At 35.3% G+C, this 20329-nt stretch overlaps 1 protein-coding gene across 1 annotated transcript; it reads right to left on the minus strand.

Moving 5' to 3' along the window:
* Positions 1-4509: 4509 nt before the first annotated feature.
* On the minus strand, positions 4510-15039 carry si:dkey-56m19.5 (calphotin). The gene is made up of 2 exons (XM_062069513.1): positions 14884-15039; positions 4510-6515 (listed from the first exon to the last, which is right to left on the minus strand). The coding sequence occupies exon 2, from the start codon at positions 6505-6507 to the stop codon at positions 4990-4992; it is 1518 nt and encodes a 505-aa protein (XP_061925497.1). The 5' UTR covers positions 6508-6515; positions 14884-15039; the 3' UTR covers positions 4510-4989.
* Positions 15040-20329: the final 5290 nt, after the last annotated feature.

Here is a 20329-nt window from a genome sequence, read left to right on the forward strand (position 1 = left end):
GTATGTCGACGGGCCCGGAAAGAAGCCACAGGGAGGTTTTTTTCCGCGATCGCTATCACCCTCCGCGCGGTGCGGTAGTTTGTTCAAGCTCGGGTGACCGCCCGCCCCTCACCCGCTCGCCGTACGCACAAGACCAATTTCGTTTCGCCGGCTTTTTGCACGGACGTGACAGAACGCGCCCCTGGGACTTGTGACGACGGTGTGAGCGGCGGGTGTGGCGGCATTCTGAACGTGAAACGAAGAGCTTGGAACTTTCTAATGCCTTTTTTAGTCGGTAAGGGACTTCAGGGTGTGAGGAATCAGAGCGCTCCCTTTCATCATTGAAGCAACCCCCCCTCCATTTCTCCGGCAAGGATTCTTGCTCCTTTAAATCTCTGCCAGTGGAGCTGTGAGCTGCCAGCACCAACATGGCGTCCTCACTATAAGCAAACAATCGGACTGCAATACACTTGTTTCACTTATATTGGGGCAAAATGCCAACAGAAGTAAAATAATACTGAGATTTTATCCATCCATCCATTTTTCTACCACTTATCATGCTTTGAACGAAACCAAGCACAGCACTACTTATATGACCCCAATGCAAACAACCTTTCCTAGTCATAGTGCAAAAAAAACAAAATCGAACCAACACAAAATGCCAACAGAAATAAAAATGATATTGAGATTTTATCCATCCATTCATTTTTCTACCACTTATCATGCTTTGAACGAAACCAAGCACAGCACTACTTATATGACCCAATGCAAACAACCTTTCCTAGTCATAGTGCAAAAAAACTAAATCGAACCAACACAAAATGCCAACAGAAATAAAAATGATATTGAGATTTTATCCATCCATTCATTTTTCTACCACTTATCATGCTTTGAACGAAACCAAGCGCAGCACTACCTATATGACCCAATGCAAACAACCTTTCCTAGTTATGGTGCGGATTTCAAAACCTCCAAATCTGGTAATGAAAACTCCAACTTAGATGCATGTTAAAATCAAACAGCTGGTGTGCAATAAATACAACACTTACAGTTCTAACACTTTGAAGGGCTCAACAACAACAAAATACTGACACATTCAGCTAAATCAATCAATGTCAATCAATCAATCAATGTTTATTTATATAGCCCTAAATCACAAGTGTCTCAAAGGGCTGTACAAGCCACAACGAAATAGCAAAGACTACTTCCTCCTTACGGCAACAAAAAGAGGACAAACTGAAGCAGTCAAGCATTCAGAGCGGACTACCATGCCAACAAAGTGAGAAGAGTACAGTAAGGCTCAACTTTCCAAATGCACTAGCTCGATGCTAATTTACATTGGATTTGCCATAGACATGCTAACGATTAGCAACAGCAATTTTAGATATTGATTTCAACACATTCTAAATGTTGTAATCAAAACTACAACTAAGATGCACGATTCAATCAAACATCTGGTGTGTAATAACTACAATGCTAATACTAATAATTCAAACACTTTGTAGGGTTTAACGAAACAGAAGACTGTCACATTCAGCCTAATGGCAAAGACTACTTCCTCACCACGGCATTAAACAGAGGACAAAGTGAGTAGGTAATGTTGCAATGTTCCATGCCAACAAAGCAAGACAAAGGTGCTCACAGTTTACAGTAAGGCTCCACTTTTCAAATTGCACTAGCTCAATGCTAATTTACATTGGATTTGCTATATACATGCTAAAGATTAGCATTAGTAATTTTACATGGCAATTTCATCACCTCCAAATTTAGTGTTGAAAACTACAACTACGTTACAATCAAACAGCTGGTGTGTAATAAGTACAGTACTTACATTTGAAACCCTTTGTAGGACTCAACAAAAGAAAATAATTGCACATTTAGCTTAATGGAAAATACTACTTCCTCACTACGGCATTAAACGGAGGACAAACTGAAGCAGTCAAGCACTCAGTGCGGACTCAACCGTAATTCGTCAGGGTATCGCTACATGTTTCCATGCCAACAAAGCAAAACGAAGGCGCTCAAAAGTACAGTAAGGCTCAATTTTTCAAAATGTGTTAGCGCGATGCTAATTTACATTGGATTTCCCATAGACATGCTGCCGATTAGCATTAGCAATTTTACATGGCAATTTCAACACCTGCAAATTTAGTAATGAAAACTACGACACACAGCTGCGGTGTAAAAAGTACAATATTTACATTTTAAACACTTTGTGGGGCTCAACAAAAGAAAATACGTTTTAGATACAACAAGTGGACAGCGCAGCTCAGTGTTAAAAGTTCAATAGAAAACAATATTGATTTTTTTATTAATTTTTTTTATTTACATTTATTAACACATTTGAGCACACACAAACTTAGGGAAAATTGGTACTATTGAGTACCAGTATCGATTCCCAGGTACCAATAATTGGTAATATATTGATTCAAGTTGGCACGTTGTTTAAATCATAAATAAAAACAGAATACAATGATTTGCAAATCCTTTTCAACTTATACTCAATTGAATAGACTGCAAAGACACGATATTTAATGTTCAAACTGAGAAATTTAATTTTTTGCAAATATCAGCTCATTTGGAATTTGATGCCTCCTACATGTTTCCAAAAAGTGGTTGGGGGCGTAGTTATTTACAGCTAGAATTCACCAACTCGAGTATTTCATATATATTTCATATATATATATATATATATATATATATATATATATATATATATATATATATATAAATGAAATATATATGAAATACTTGACTTTCAGTGAATTCTAGCTATATATATATATATATATATATATATATATATATATATATATATATATATATATATATATATATATATATATATATATATATATATATATATATATATTTTATTTTTTATTTTTATTTTATTTACATAGAAAAAAAAACAAACTTGAATTTCAGTGTTCCGTTGGCTATCCATTAGATGGCAGTATTGTCCTGTTTAACTTCTCCGTTCATTGGGCAGGCAAGCTGTTTATATTGTGGGAAAGCGGACGTGAGAACAGGCTGTCCCCACTCAGTCTCAGGTCCGCATTGAGCTGGAGGGGGCGTGGGCTCCGGCTGAATACCGTGAGTTTGTCGGGAGAAAATCTCTGCCGGGAGGTTGTCAGGAGAGGCGCTGAATACCGGGATTCTCCCGCTAAAAACGGGAGGGTTGGCAAGTATGGTAATATCATCAAAAGGTTCAGAGAGTCTGGAGAAATCACTGCACGTAAGCGGAAAACTTGTGACTTTCGATCCCTCAGACGGTAGTGCATCAAAACCCGACATCAGTGTGTAAAGGATATCGCCACATGGGCTGAGGAACACTTCAGAAAACCACTGTCAGTAACTACAGTTCGTCACTACATCTGTAAGTGCAAGTTTAAACTCTACTATGCAAAGCGAAAGCCATTTATCAACAACACCCACAAATGTCGTCGGCTTCACTGGGCCCGAGCTCATCTAAGATTTACTGATGCAAAGTGGAAAAGTGTTCTGTGGTCTGACGAGTCCACATTTCAAATTGTTTTTGGAAACTGTGGACGTCGTGTCCTCGGGAACAAAGAGGAAAAGAACCATCCGGATTGTTATAGGCGCAAAGTTCAAAAGCCAGCATTTGTGATGGTATGGGGGTGTATTAGTGCCTAAGGCATGGGTAACTTACACATCTGTGAAGGCACCATTAATGCTGAAAGGTACATACAGGTTTTGGAACAACATATGTTGCCATCCAAACAACGTTATCTTGGACGCCCCTGCTTATTTCAGCAAGACAATGCCAAGTCATGTGTTACAACAGCGTGGCTTCATAGTAAAAGAGTGCGGGTACTAGACTGGCCTGCCTGTAGTCCAGACCTGTCTCCCATTGAAAATGTGTGGCGCAATATGAAGTCTAAAATACCACAACGGAGACCCCCGGACTGTTGAACAACTTAAGCTGTACATCAAGCAAGAATGGGAAAGAATTCCACTTGAAAAGCTTCCGAAATTGGTCTCCTCAGTTGTTAAGAGGGTTGTTAAAAGGAAAGGCCATGTAACACAGTGGTACAATGCCCCTGTGCCAACTTGTATGCTGCCATTACATGCTAAGTTAATGATTATTCGCAAAAACAAATTAAGTTTCTCAGTTGGAACATTAAATATCTTGTCTTTGCAGTCTATTCAATTGAATATACGTTGAAAAGGATTTGCAAATCATTGTATTCTGTTTTTATTTACCATTTACACAACGTGCCAACTTCACTGGTTTTGGGTTTTGTCGTACATTTGGATTGCAGTATTTTATTGTGAAAACCCTGGTAGATTTTCATTGTTTTCATATTGCATGAAGCAAAATATTTGCAGTGTGAGCAGTCACAGGCAGGACGTTGCTCCCTGCATGTGAATAATCAGCCAGACTCCTGACCCGCATCGCAGCTCGAGTACTTTATTTCACCGCGCTATTTGTTTTCCATCTCTATGAACACACACCCGCGTGGGATCCGGTTAATTCGGGTTGGATGCAGGGAGAAGGAAGGGAAAGACGAGAAGATCACTTTGGGCTATAACAATCTTTTTTTATTCTCTCTTCAGAAACAATCACTTTGAATTCAACAGTTGTTATAAAGGGCCAAAAGAAGTACGCCTCTGCACATCGTAATAGAAACAATATATGAAAGTCGTATTAATCGGGCTCACAAACAAAGACAGAGTTAATCATTTCATTCATTAATAACACATTTATGCCTGTCCAGTATGGTTTTACTCAGCCGTGCGGTGTTATGGTCGGCACTCACCCCTCAAATTGCAGGTCTGTCCCCAGCACTCCCGTCTTACTCGCTATCTACCTTTGCTTTTCTCAATCGTCACGTGATCACGCTTCGGCGACTCAAAGCAAAATACATAATTGCCCGAGTTACCGCGAAAGCCTCGTTGTTTTTAAACGATACTTTGATGACTCTCTGGCATCTCTGGGAGATTTGTCAAAATTCACATTAGTTTTGAAAAGGTACGGTGGCTTCATCACACTTCCTGGGTGACCTCGGTGCTGAGAGACTCCACCGTGGCGGCGACGTCCTCTGGGGCTTCTGGGACGTCCCCGCTCAGATTAACGTCCATTTTCAGTTCAAAGTCGCCGGGCTTCTTGACAGGCGACTCCACTGACTTTTCGATACCATTAACGCATCCTTCTGGGTGTGCACACTCTCCGTTCACAACTGGGAGAGAGGCCACCTCCACCACATCCTCAATATTACCATTTTCCATCGGTGTTTCGACCGCACTCTCTGGGCAAGGCACCTCTGTCACGGAAACCTCCGCAACCACATCGGGTGGTGCTACTTCAGGTTCAACTTCGGTGCAAGAATCTCCCCCTGCAGCTGATTCCTCCTCTGAAGGCAGCTGTTCGTTTTGGACCTCCTCGGCATCCACAGTCTCAAGTCCATCCATGGTTACCGTTGGTTCAGGCTCATCTTCTTGGCCTTGATACTCAGGTTCATCTGCGTCAACCTTCTTTTCTGGTTCTGGTTCTGGCTCAGACTCTGCGACCGGCTCTGGTTCAGACGCAAGGATTTTATCTGGCTCTGGAACTGGCTCGGCGACTGGTTCAACAACCTCTGGCTCAGTAACAGTCACTGGACTAGGTTCTGGCTCTTTAGGGGCCTCCTCTAGACGGGCAGGAATAACCTCTGCTTCTTTGATAGGTTCTTCTGCTCTAGAATCTGCAGACTCTGGTTCCGCCTCAGTTGGTACAGCGGAGCAACAGACTATAGGTGCTTCTTCCTCTGGGACTGCTATTGGTTCCTCCGGTATAGAAGCCGCTTCCCCTGGCACTTCTAGTGCCTCCTCTGTTGATGCGGTTGTGTCCTCTTCTTCTGTTGCTATTGCTTCTTTGACTGTGACCGGTTCGTCAGATACAGAAGCAGCTTCTTCTTTGACCGAAGGTTGTTCTTCTGGTACTGGAGCTGCCTCATCTTTGACTGCCACTGGTTCTTCTAGTACTGGAGCTACTTCTTCTTTGACAGTTACTGACTCTTCTAGTACCGGAGCTGCTTCATCTTTGACTGTTATTGGCTCTTCCGGTGCCAAAGCGGCTTCTTCTTTGACTGCGACTGTTTGTTCAACAACTGGAGCTGTTTCTGCCTTGTCTGCGACTGGTTCTTCAGTAACTGGAGCTGTTTCTGCCTTGACTGCGACTGGTTCTTCAGTAACTGGAGCTGTTTCTGCCTTGACTGAGGCTGGTTCTTCTTGGACTGATTCTTCTGTGACTTGTACTGCAACAGCTTCTGCTTGTTCTTCAGGCGGTGCGGATGTAGGCTCTTCTGGAGCTTTCTCTGCTTCAGTTACTGCTGCCACAGCTGAGCCCACGGCCTCTTCTTCTACGTTTCCCGATTCTGTTGTCACCTGAGCTTCTGCCGGCGGTGCCGCATCCTCCACATTGCCAGATTCCTCAGTTGCAGTTGTTGCCGCAGCCTCATCCTTCTTCTCTTTGGGGTCGCTCACGTCATAACCCTTCTTCTTCTTGCTCAGTTTCCCTCCCATGGTGTAACCTGTAAGAAGAGGTGACAACAATTAGGGAACTGGATAACATTGGAAGATGTCTTAATTCGGTCTTAATTCAACAACTCTGGAGCACGACATGGATAACAACATTCATTTCCACTGTCAAATTAGGTTATCTAATTTAACCTGACTGGCATGAGTTGAAACCCAGGTTCCTCTTGATATAAGACTCATGACCGGAGAAGCATGACACAAGTCACGTTTGCGCTTTGTTTAAAACTGAAACGTTACAATGTTTGAGGAACACACAAAATGGAACCAGATGCCAAAAGGTCATCACAAACAGGAACTTGGTTTTGTGACATAGTTAGGACATTACCAAGGGTCTGTCTTCAAAAAGATTAGTTTACAACACATTTAAGGAGCTTTACTTGATTAGAAGTATAGACAATTTATCCGAACAGCGTTGTATTGTTTTGAATTTAAAATAAAAGTCATTGTATGACAACTAGTGTGTTTATAATATTCAGTCTAGACAAGTACAATATACACCTACAACTATATATAGCACAAAAAGGCCAAACTGGTTGTACAGTCATGGTGATACCAACATATACTGTATGCTTCATGAATATTCATCGGGGTATACACACTTTTCTTTTATTTGAACAAAATGAGGATGTACTGAACAAAGGACAGACACACATTGCAACACAATCGGACTTCCTCTCAGAGTAAAAAAAAGGAGAACTATGTTTTGTTCCATTGGACAGACTGTCTCTCAGCTGAGTTCGGAGAAGCCTTCATGATTAAAAATATTTATCGAAAGATCGTCTTGATCCTCATTGTAATGAGGATTGATGTAGTTGGCAAGAATATGCATATTTGATGACACAATCTGGCCAGCACGATTTAAACAAAGAGTATTCGAAGTATCCAACAAGATGCGGACCATAAATGGTCCAATTGTGGTCCACAGACCATTTATGGTACGCGGCTTGTTTATTCTTGACTCTTGGTATGTTCTAAAAACAAAATGATTCATTTTTAATGAGATATAGCTGGGGTGTCCAAACCACAGGCCGCGGGCCAAATTGACACGCCTGCGAGAGGTCATGAGTTTTTAAAAAGTAATCTGGCGACAGGGAGATTTCAAGTCAATTTAAAAGGTATTTTACATGCTACTGATCTGTTGTTGGCTTGTGGACAGCGTGAGTGATTTTGGTCTGCGACGACTTATTATTTGAATGAAACAAAGCGCAGCATTTACTTATACAACCCAATGCAAATAACCTTCCCTAGTCATGGTGAAAAAAAAAAAAACATCAAACCAACACATAACGCCAACAGACATGGTCACACATGACACAATATAATATTATAAAAACGTTCATGCACCATTCATTTTTTTTTAAATTACACCCATTTAAATTCATTACAAAGCATGAGTGATTTAGATCTGCGACAACTTATTCTTTAAATTAAATCAAGTGCAGAATTTACTTATACAACCCAATGCACATAACCTTCCCTAGTCATGGTGCAAAAAAAAAAAAAATCGAACCAACACAAAATGCCAACAGATATGACACAATATAACACAATTTGTGGGTATTATAAAAAACGTCCATGAACCATTAAAAAAAATCTGAATTACTCCCATTTTAAAGCATGAAACGCAAAACACTATCTCCACACTTAATTATTATTGCCGCATTTTAGCTGCTTGATATTTCTGATTGATTACCAAACTTTAAGGAGGTTTTCACGGAAGTAAAACACTTTCACATACTCTTAATCTCCAATTATCCACTGGGGTGAGTTTTCCTTGCCCGTATGTGGGCTCTGTACCGAGGATGTCGTTGTGGCTTGTACAGCCCTTTGAGACACTTGTGATTTAGGGCTATATAAATAAACATTGATTGATTGATTGATTGATTGAATTATATACATTATTAATTATGTGTATATATATAAATACATATATATATACATATATATACAGTATATATATATATATATATATATATATATATATATATATATATATATATATATATATATATATATATATATATATACAGTATGTATATATATATATATATATATATATATATATATATATATATATATATATATATATAAATGTATATATATATATATATATATATATATATATATATATATATATATATATATATATATATATAAATGTATATATATATATATATATATATATATATATATATATATATATATATATATATATATATATATATATACACGTATATGTATGTGTGTATGTATGTATGTATGTATGTATGTATGTATGTATGTATGTATGTATGTATGTATGTATGTATGTATGTATGTATATATATATATATATGTATGTATATATTCGTTAGGTCAGGTAATAACACGGAGGTTATGTCATCCCTACAAGTCTGTTTCGCAGGTTTCCCTGCTCTTCAGGGGATTTTCTTCAGGAAAAATCCCCTGAAGAGCAGGGAAACCTGCGAAACGGAGCACTTTTTAACGGATAAACCCCAGTAACCTTGGGATTGTCACTGAAGGCATCAAAACTATGAATGAACACATGTGGAGTTATGTACTTAACAAAAATAGGTGAAATAACTGAAAACATGTTTTATATTCTAGTTTCTTCAAAATAGCCACCCATTGCTCTGATTACTTTTTCGCACACTCTTGGCATTCTCTCGATGAGCTTCAAGAGGTAGTCACCTGACATGGATTTCACTTCACAGGGTTGATTAGGGGAATTTCTTACTTTATCAATGGGGTTGGGACCAGGGCAAAAAGTTTGGACACCCCTGAGATATATATCATTAGTAAGCATGTCAAAGTTAACGCCAATATCCTTTAACAGCACTAATTTTTTAAGCAAGTCCTGTCTGACAGTGGGAACAACACACCCAACACAGAACAGAAATGGACAAAAAAAAGCGCACACCGAATGGCAAGACTAGCCCCAAACCCCGCAAGTGGGTCTCTCGGCAAGGCCAAAGCGTTCACCGCTAGCCGTCAGAGTCATCCACAATCTTTGTCTCTGTGGGCAGAGGCGGGACCGCTCACTTACACACACAGGATGCACAGACAGAGCCTGCTAGTGAGAAGCACTGAAAGTAACAAAAATTTGGAGGAAAAAAAGATGATTGCAAAGCCAACAAATACCCGGCATACCTTTTTCTAACTGGATAAAAATATTGTCTTCGATTTTTATTGTTGTGCAATTTTTCCTGACAGAAATCGAGAGTCTATTTCATTTTTATGTTTATTTACTTATTTAGGGTAATTAAACCTGCCAATAACTAAGGTAAATGTATGTTTGTTTACTTCTTTAGGATAATTAAACCTGCCAATCACAATGGTAAATGTGTGTTTGTTTACTTATTTAGGATAATTAAAAGTTCTTCACCTGACAATCACAATGGTAAATGTTTGCATTTATTGCGTTGTGATTAATCTAAATTAATTACGAGTTAACTTTGGAGAAAATGTGATTAATTGCGATTAAATATTGTAACCGTTTTGAATCTTTGTTTTTTTACACAAATTTCACAAAGCTAAGACATTAACGTTTTCTTTAAATAGCTTAGCATCGACTGACCATTACATCGGATTTAATGCACAAAATGTGTCCCTCATCCTTCAATTTTTACGGTACCCGGATAAAATGTGATTAATCGAGATTAATTACAAGTTAACTATGGAGAAAATGCGATCAATCGCGATTAAATATTGTAACCATTTTAAAGCCTTAGGTTTTTTTTACACAAATTTCACAAAGCTAAGACGTTTTCTTTAGATAGCTTAGCATCGACTGACCATTACATCGGATTTAATGCACAAAATGTGTCCCTCATCCTTCAACTTTTTGGTTACCCGGATCAAATGTGATTAATAGAGATTAATTACAAGTTAACTATGGAGAAAATGCGATCAATCGCGATTAAATATTGTAACCATTTTGAAGCCTTAGGTTTTTTTACACAAATTTCACAAAGCTAAGATGTTTTCTTTAGATAGCTTAGCATCGACTTACAATTACATCGGATTTAATGCACAAAATGTGTCCTTCATCCTTCAACTTTTTTGGTACCCGGATAAAATGTGATTAATCGAGATTAATTACAAGTTAACTATGGAGAAAATGCGATCAATCGCGATTAAATATTGTAACCATTTTGAAGCCTTAGGTTTTTCTTACACAAATTTCACAAAGCTAAGACGTTTTCTTTAGATAGCTTAGCATCGACTGACCATTACATCAGATTTAATGCACAAAATGTGTCCCTCATCCTTCAACTTTTTTGGTACTCGGATGAAATGTGATTAATCAAGATTAATTATGAGTTAACCTTGGAGAAATTACGATTAATTGCGATTAAATAATTTAACCGCTTTGAAGCTTTAATTAGTAAGGTTTTTTTTACACACATTTCACAAAACTAAGACATTAACGTTTTATTTAGATAGCTTAGCATCGACTGACAATTACATCGGATTTAATGCACAAAATGTGTCCTTCATCCTTCAACTTTTTTGGTACCTGGATAAAATGTGATTAATCGAGATTCATTATGAGTTAACTATGGAGAAAATGCAATTAATCACAATGAAATATTGTAACCGTTTTGAAGCTTTAATTAATAGTTTTTTTTACACAAATTTCACAAAGCTAAGACTTTTCTTTAGATAGCTTAGCATCGACTGACTATTACATCTGATTTAATGCACAGAATGTGTCCCTCATCCTTCAATTTTTACGGTATCCGGATAAAATGTTCTTAATCGAGATTAATTACGAGTTAACTATGGAAAAATTAGAATAATCGTGATGAAATATTGTAACCGTTTTGAAGCTTTAATTAGTAGGGGGTTTTTTTACACAAATTTCACAAAGCTAAGACGTTAACGTTTTCTTTAGATAGCTTAGCATCGACTGACCATTACATCGGATTTAATGCACAAAATGTGTCCCTCATCCTTCCATTTTTTCGGTACCCGGATAAAATGTGATTAATCAAGATTAATTACGATTTAGCTATGGAGAAAATGTGATTAATCGCAATTAATTATGAGTTAACAATGGAGAAAATGTGATTAATCGCGATTAAATATTGTAACTGCTTTGAAGCTTTAATTAGTAGGTGGTTTTTTTACACAAATCTAAGGGGTTAATGTTTTCTCTAGATAGCTTAGCATCAACTGACAATTACATCGGATTATGCACAAAATGTGTTCCTCTTCCTTCAACTTTTTCAGTAACCGGATAAAATGTGATTAATCGAGATTAATGACGTGTTAACTATGGAGAAAATGTGATTAATCGCGATTAGATATTGTAACCGTTTTGAAGCTTTTGTTTTTTTTACACAAATTTCACAAAACTAAGAGGTTAATGTTTTCTTTAGATAGCTTAGCATCGACTGACCATTACATCGGATTTAATGCACAAAATGTGTCCCTCATCCTTCAACTTTTTCGGTACCCGGCTAAAATGTGATTAATCAAGATTATTTAGGAATTAACCATGGAGAAAATGCGATTAATCGCGATTACATATTGTAACCGTTTTGAAGCCTTAGGTTTTTTTACACCTATTTCACAAAACTAAGAGGTTAACGTTTTCTTTAGATAGCTTAGCATCGACTGACCATTACATCGGATTTAATGCACAAAATATGTCCCTCATCCTTCAACTTTTTCGGTACCCGGATAAAATGCGATCAATCGAGATTAATTACGAGTTAACTATGGAGAAAATGCGATTAATCGCGATTAAATAATGTAACCGCTTGGAAGCTTTAATTAGTAGGTTTTTTTTTACACAAATTTCACAAAGCTAAGACGTTTACGTTTTCTTTAGATAGCTTAGCATCGACTGACCATTAATTCGGATTTAATGCACAAAATGTGTCCCTCATCAAGATTAATTACGAGTTAACCTTGGAGAAAATGCAATTAATCATGTTTAAATAATGTAACTGTTTTGAAGCTTTAATTAGTAGGTTTTTTTAAACAAATTTCACAAAACTAAGAGGTTAACGTTTTCTTTAGATAGCTTTGCATCGACTGACCATTACATCGTATTTAATGCACAAAATGTGCCCCTCATCCTTCAACTTTTTCGCTACCCGAATAAAATGTGATTAATCGAGATTATTTAGGTATGTTAAAGAGGTTCATTTAGCCTACTAATGTGTATTTATAAATAGTTGATTTATATAGGTTAGTAAGGTAAAGTTTTGTACCTTACTAGCCTATATAAATCAACTATTTATAAATAAAAATGAGATTATTTAGGAATTAACTATGGAGAAAATGCGATTAATCACGATTAAATATTGTAACAGTTTTGAAGCTTTAATTTGTAGGGTTTTTTTACACAAATTTCACAAATCTAAGACGTTAACGTTTTCTTTAGCTAGCTTAGCATCGACTGACAATTACATCGGATTTTATGCACAAAATATGTCCCTCATCTTTCAACTTTTTTGGTACCCGGATAAAATGCAAATAATCAAGATTAATTACGAGTTAACTATGGAGAAAATGCGATTAATTGCGATTAAATAATGTAACCGCTTTGAAGCTTTAATTAGTAGGTTTTTTTTACACAAATTTCACAAAGCTAAGATGTTTACGTTTTCTTTAGATAGCTTAGCATCGACTGACCATTACATCGGATTTAATGCACAAAATGTGTCCCTCATCCTTCAACTTTTTCGGTACCCGGCTAAAATGTGATTAATCAAGATTATTTAGGAATTAACCATGGAGAAAATGCGATTAATCGCGATTACATATTGTAACCGTTTTGAAGCCTTAGGTTTTTTTACACCTATTTCACAAAACTAAGAGGTTAACGTTTTCTTTAGATAGCTTAGCATCGACTGACCATTACATCGGATTTAATGCACAAAATATGTCCCTCATCCTTCAACTTTTTCGGTACCCGGATAAAATGCGATCAATCGAGATTAATTACAAGTTAACTATGGAGAAAATGCGATTAATCGCGATTAAATAATGTAACCGCTTTGAAGCTTTAATTAGTAGGGGTTTTTTTACACAAATTTCACAAAGCTAAGACGTTTACGTTTTCTTTAGATAGCTTAGCATCGACTGACCATTAATTCGGATTTAATGCACAAAATGTGTCCCTCATCCTTCAACTTTTTCGGTACCCGGATAAAATGTGATTAATCGAGATTATTTAGGAATTAACTATGGAGAAAATTAATCGCGATTAAATATTGTAACAGTTTTGAAGCTTTAATTAGTTGTTTTTTTTACAAAAATTTCACAAAACTAAGAGGTTAACGTTTGACCATTACATCGGATTTTCATGCACAAAATGTGTCCCTCATCCTTCAACTTTTTCGGTACCCGGATAAAGTATGCCCCCCACTGACCTCCCTGACTTCAAGCAGACCCCCAGGCCAAGGCGGCAAGGGGGTACGGGCACCAACGTGCAAAAAACCAGGGAACTGTCCATAGTGCTGCAGTGAACCAATCAAGCCACACTGTGGCCACACATCATCATCATGCTGGGATAGGCTGCAAATCCGCCTATGAATGGTCTACACGGATTCTCCCCGTACGCCATTACGGTAAAACTGAAAGAAAAAGAAAAACCTGCTACCCTCAGCCAGCGTTGGTTTCTGATGCTGTTCAACCTCATCATTAGACAACTTGATATATTTCATTTTTAATTCAACCGAGGCTCCTTTAGAAACATCAGGGAGATGAGCATATTAGAAAGGAGCAGCATGTGCTCGCCGCTAACAAAAGAAAGGAGTCGCCATCACTACCATGAATACTTACTGGAAGGGAAAAACGGGTTTTACTACCACAAACTGAAAGCTTGCAGACTCCGAAGGCTAGAAGATAAGACTGTGCACTTTCCAACCAGTGTCCATCCCCCACCTCAACCCACCCACTCCCTGAGCTCCTCTGCTCTTTTTTTGTTCACCGGCATTGAACAACGACAGGGAAAAAAATGTCTCCTGGAACATCATTTTGGGGGGGAAAAAACGATCTTGTTCGTTGTTTTGTTTCCTTAAACCGAGCAGCAACTTGTGGACTTTTGTTTCTCTTTAGCCCCTTTTTTAAAATTCATAAGGAATATTTAAAAAATCCGACCTTACACACTTACAAAGAACACCACTATGCCATGCAAAGGGGACAAGGGATATACAGAAATGAATGAAATTATGCAAATATGCACACATGTTTGCATAATTTGGAGGAGAAAAAAAAGGAGAACAATAGGAAAGCTGCAGATGCACTTATTTCTTACTTTCTTTCTTAAGGGGAAAAAAAAAAAAAACCTCAACGCCTTTTAACCGCAATGTGGAGGGGAAAAAAAGCAGAAATGTTACCAACCTGTATTTGAGAGTTTCTCAGACGGGCTGGAAGAATGAAAGCCTTGCGAGTGACAGCTGCAGGCTCTCCGAGGTGCAGAGTGCGACTAGTGAGGAGGAGGAGTGGCCCTCAGACATCTGTCGCTATCACAATCCACCCTGGCCCACCAGGGCTCCCACTGCAATCTATACCCTCCCGCTTTTTAACCCCTCCTCTCCCACACATACACACACACATTCTTGTATTTGTTCCCTTTATGAGACTTCTGAAAAATCCCTACCTCTTTAGGACCAGCCTTCTAGATATATACAGATTTGTGTTTACAACATTAATAATATATACATACTATGCAAATATAAAAAACCATGTTGTAAAAAATGAATTGGGATTTTATTCAAACAAACAGGTCACAATTTCACAAGAAAAACTTAGAATTTTGCCGGTGTTATAATAAAAGTCGTCATTTTACTCGACGCAAGTCCAAAATGTTACAAGAAAAACTGAACATTTGTGCAATGTTATGATAAAAGCTGGAATTGTACTCAATAACGGCCGCAATTTCTCAAGGAAAGCTTAACATTTTGGCTATTTGACGAAAAGGGGCGTCATTTTACTCGACGCGAGTCACAATTTTATAAGAAAATTTAAAAATGTTGGCAATATTATAATAATAATTATACTCGGAAAAAATGATGACAAAAGTCATCATTTTACTCAAATGTCACTATTTTACAAGAAAAACAAAAAAATTGGCAATATTGTGATACAAGTCTGAATTTTATATGACAAACGTCACCATTTTGCATTAAAAACTAATAATTTTACATTAAAAAGTAATAATTTTACGAGAAAATATTGCACTAATACAGAAAAAGAAAGAATATGACAAATTGTTCCCAATTTTATAAGAAAAATGTCGACACATTGTGAGAAAAAGACTGATTTTAGTTCATTTATTATTTGTTATATATTTTTTAGTAATTGTTTTTTAATCTTCATTATTTACTTCAAGTTATTACAGTATGTCTCTATATACATATTTTTTTACATTTATTTTTTATTAATTTCGGCCAAAGGGGGCTCATTTCTATTTCTTACACACACTTGTTATTTCATATGTTGACCAACCGACACACAGTCAATTTGAAAAATCCCTCTTTTTTGGGACCACCCTCATTTTGATAGATTTCAACAACCAGGGGTGCAAATGAGACATTCTCTATTAGATGCAATGGTTTTCCGTATTGGGACCATGATTTATGTCCTAACTTGTTCACACCTCCTCATATGGAAGGTACTTTTCCTTGTTGATGTCTCAAGAAGAATAGAAATACAAGAACACACACACACACACACACACACACACGCACACGCACACTCACACACCTCCACTGCACATTTCCTTTAGTCAATCAATAGTACATCTGTGGCCCAAATAGGATTATAAAAAAGAAAGGGAATAGTACTCCTCTTACTATTACTATGTTTGCCTTGCAAAAAAAAAAAAAAAGAAAGAAGAAAGTGATATGAGGAATCATGCGAGGGGTCCCCCTAGGGGAGTATCGTTGTAATATAAATTATGCATATAGTGCAAATTGCAAACAATATGCAACATCATTGCATTTATCATTATTATTATTAATGTTATTATGCCCACATTATACAGACATTTTGTGTCCAATGGCTGATTATCAGGCAAACTGAACACTTTTTAATTGAAATGCTTGTTATACTTTTTTTTTTAAAATTAAACTTGAATTTAATTTGATGCATGTTTTGTACTAAAACAAAATAAATTGTTTTTATTTTGTGCAAAATAACACATTTAACATTATTAAGACAAGTGCTGTCAAATCATATATACATATATATATATATATATATATATATATATATATATATATATATATATATATATATATATATATATATATATATATATATATATATATATATATATATATATATATATATATATATATACTGTGTATATATATATATATGCTGTGTATATATATATAAATACTGTATATATATATATACTGTGTGTGTATATATATATATATATATATATATATATATATATATATATATATATATATATATATATATATATATATATATATATATATATATATATATATATGTATATACATACTGTATATATACATATATATACATATATATATATATATATATATATATATATATATATATATATATATATATATATATATATATATATATATATATATATATATATATGTACTGTATATTAGTACATTATTAAGACAGGTGCTGTCAAATCATACATATATATATATATATATATATATATATATATATATATATATATATATATATATATATATATATATATATATATACTGTGTATATATATAAATACTGTATATATATATATATATATATATATATATATACTGTGTATATGTGTATATATATATATATATATATATATATATATATATATATATATATATATATATATATATATATATATATATATATATATATATATATAGTATTGTTTTCAATATTTTATTCAGTTTTATTTAGTTTTATCAGCTATTTTAAGCCTGTCAGATGTTTTTATTTTTTTGGTTTGTAATTTTTTTTAACCTAACTTGTACAGCACTTGGTGCTTTATAAATAAATCTTAACCTTTTAATATCAGGTGGACTCTTCTGGATTTGAATTAATCGTGATTAATCACAGTTTCTATAACAGGAGTCGGCAACCCAAAACGTTTAAAGAGCAATATTGGATCAAAAATACAAAAAACGAATCTGTCTGGAGCCGCAAAAAATGAAAAGCTGTATATAAGTCTTAAAATGAAACAGATGAAGTAAGTGTCTATATTAGCAATATTAGCCTACTATCAAAAGGACTATGTGTTGCAGGCTGAAGCAAATCTTCGTTGACAGAAATGTTGAAACTTTTACAACATTAGAAACCATTAGTAACTCAGAGGCTACTCAGAAGGTGAGATAACACCTGTAAATTACTGGCTTTTAATGGCCAACGGTATAGCTGTGTGTGTCCAAGTTAAAGGAAACGACAGGCTGTCTTCTTTTAATAGATTTATTACAATCTTTGGCAAGCTAGGTAACATTTGCTGTGGTCTGGAACAACATGGCACACAAACAACTATCAGAAATGCAGCCAATATTACATACAGATAATGTGTCATGAGACATGCAAAACTAAATTACATACAAAGAGGATAAAAGTAAAGGATATTAAATGAGCTCAAATATACCTACAAATGAGGCATAATGACGCAATATGTACATACAGCTAGCCTAAATAGCATGTTAGCATCGAGTTAGCTTGCAGTCATGTACAGACCAAATATGCCTGATTAGCACTCCAACAGGTCAATAACATCAACAAAGCGCACCTTTGTGCATTCACGCACAGCATAAAACATTTGGTGGACAAAATGAGACAAAGAAGGAGTGGAAGAGTTTACATGTAAACAAACTGTTGCGTCACAGTTCACACTATGGTGAGTTCAAGAACCGCCGAAATTAATAGGACAAAACGATGTTCACCAAATACTCATATTAAACAACAATTGGCTTTCGAACAATTGGGAAGGTTTGTGTCGTGTTTGTCCTCAAACAAAAAACATACTAAAACAATCCTTTTTTAAAAATGCTCCAGGGAGCCACTAGGGCGGCGCTAAAGAGCCGCGGGTTGCTGACTCCCGTGCTACACAAAGGGTTTGCTTAATGCAGTGCTTCTTGACCATAGCGCCCCCTACAGGTCCTGTTGACAACATTGGTGTGCGCGTTGTTTGTCGTCTACTGCTTGGTTTGCATGTTTTGCTTTTAAATGCTATTTTAAAAGTGTTGTGCTGAAATGCAAATCACCTTGGTTTTATCTAAACTCCCGCCAAGGTGTATTTTGAAGCAAAATTTGCCACCAGTCAGCATCTCCTCACTCATCTTTAAGATATTGTTCTTTAACTTATTGTTAGGGTAAAGGAGCATGTGAGCTCCAAATTATATACGTGATTAATCTGTGTGCACACATGATTCATTTGATTGTTTTGATTAATCACGTGTTAAATTTCACAACATTTTCAAACATTTCCGACTGGAGATTAAAACCAGTACGACTGCCCGCACTGGGACAGTTACAGTAGAATAATCTGGAGAATTTGCTATTGTTTTCTTATCAGTGACGGAGCTGGAAGCGGCTAGGAATGTTTGCTGTAAAATTTCATCTGAAGTGCCCTCTGTCCTTCATTTATTGACATTTTACATGTCCTTATCCACACAAAAACGGGGCCCCTGACGGATAGCGAGGCATGATCTGACCTACTTATATATATATATATATATATATATATATATATATATATATATATATATATATATATATATATATATATATATATATATATATATATATATATATATATATATATATATATATATATATTATAAAATATATTCTATTTATTTATTTGTTTTTTAAATTGTTTTTATTGAATAAATACAAAAAATACATAATTACATAAACAAAAAATCATATATTTTTTAAATAAATACAACAATTATTGAAATGTAATATTGTAGTTATTATTATTATTTTTTATAATGAAATAACAATTACATAAATAAAAAATAACATATTTTTTAATAAATACAGCTAATTATTAAAATTATCATTATGAATTATTATTATTATTATATTTATTTGTTTGTTTTTAATTAGTTTATTCAGTAACATAAATAAAATAAATAATTTCAATTTTTTTATGTAATTATGAAACAAATTGTTTTTTTATTTATTTGTTTTAAATTGTTTTTTTAATCAATAAAAATAAATAATTACAAATCTTTTTTTGTTGTTTTTTTGTTTTGTTTTTATTGAAAAAACATACTTTTCTAACTTCTAAAAGGCTTATTGTGGCCTTTTGTTGTGTTGTTGTGTTGTTTGCATTTGCAGTGGCTTTTGCAATCGTGTTGTGACGGAAAGTTACGTCGCTGCTTCACGTTGTGGTTATGTGTTTTCATGTTTTTGTGTTGTGTCTTTATGTTGGTAAGTTGTGGCTTCATGTTGTTGTGGCTTCATGTTGTGTTGTGTTGTGTTCACTTTTAACTTTTGAAAGAACACACGGCAATAAACAATGTGACTCTTCCCTGGCTCTTCTGAACCAGAAAACCAATAAAAAATAAATATATAAAATAAAGACAAGAATTATCTGAACAAATTTAAGTGTAAATGAAAAAAAAAAACTCAGCTAAGCGAAAGTCTTGTTTGTCCCACTGTTAAGGGAAACCACATGTTTGCTATCGTCAACCCATGACATTCAGTAAACTACTTAGTTTCATTATTATGTTTCCTTTTTTTTTTTTTACATGCTTACTATATGCAACATTTCCTTTATTTTATAATACTCATTAAACAAAGAAGTCAGCAGTCAGGTAGGATT

This window comes from Entelurus aequoreus, linkage group LG02, assembly GCF_033978785.1.
Source record: "Entelurus aequoreus isolate RoL-2023_Sb linkage group LG02, RoL_Eaeq_v1.1, whole genome shotgun sequence".
In the NCBI taxonomy this organism is placed as follows: domain Eukaryota; kingdom Metazoa; phylum Chordata; class Actinopteri; order Syngnathiformes; family Syngnathidae; genus Entelurus; species Entelurus aequoreus.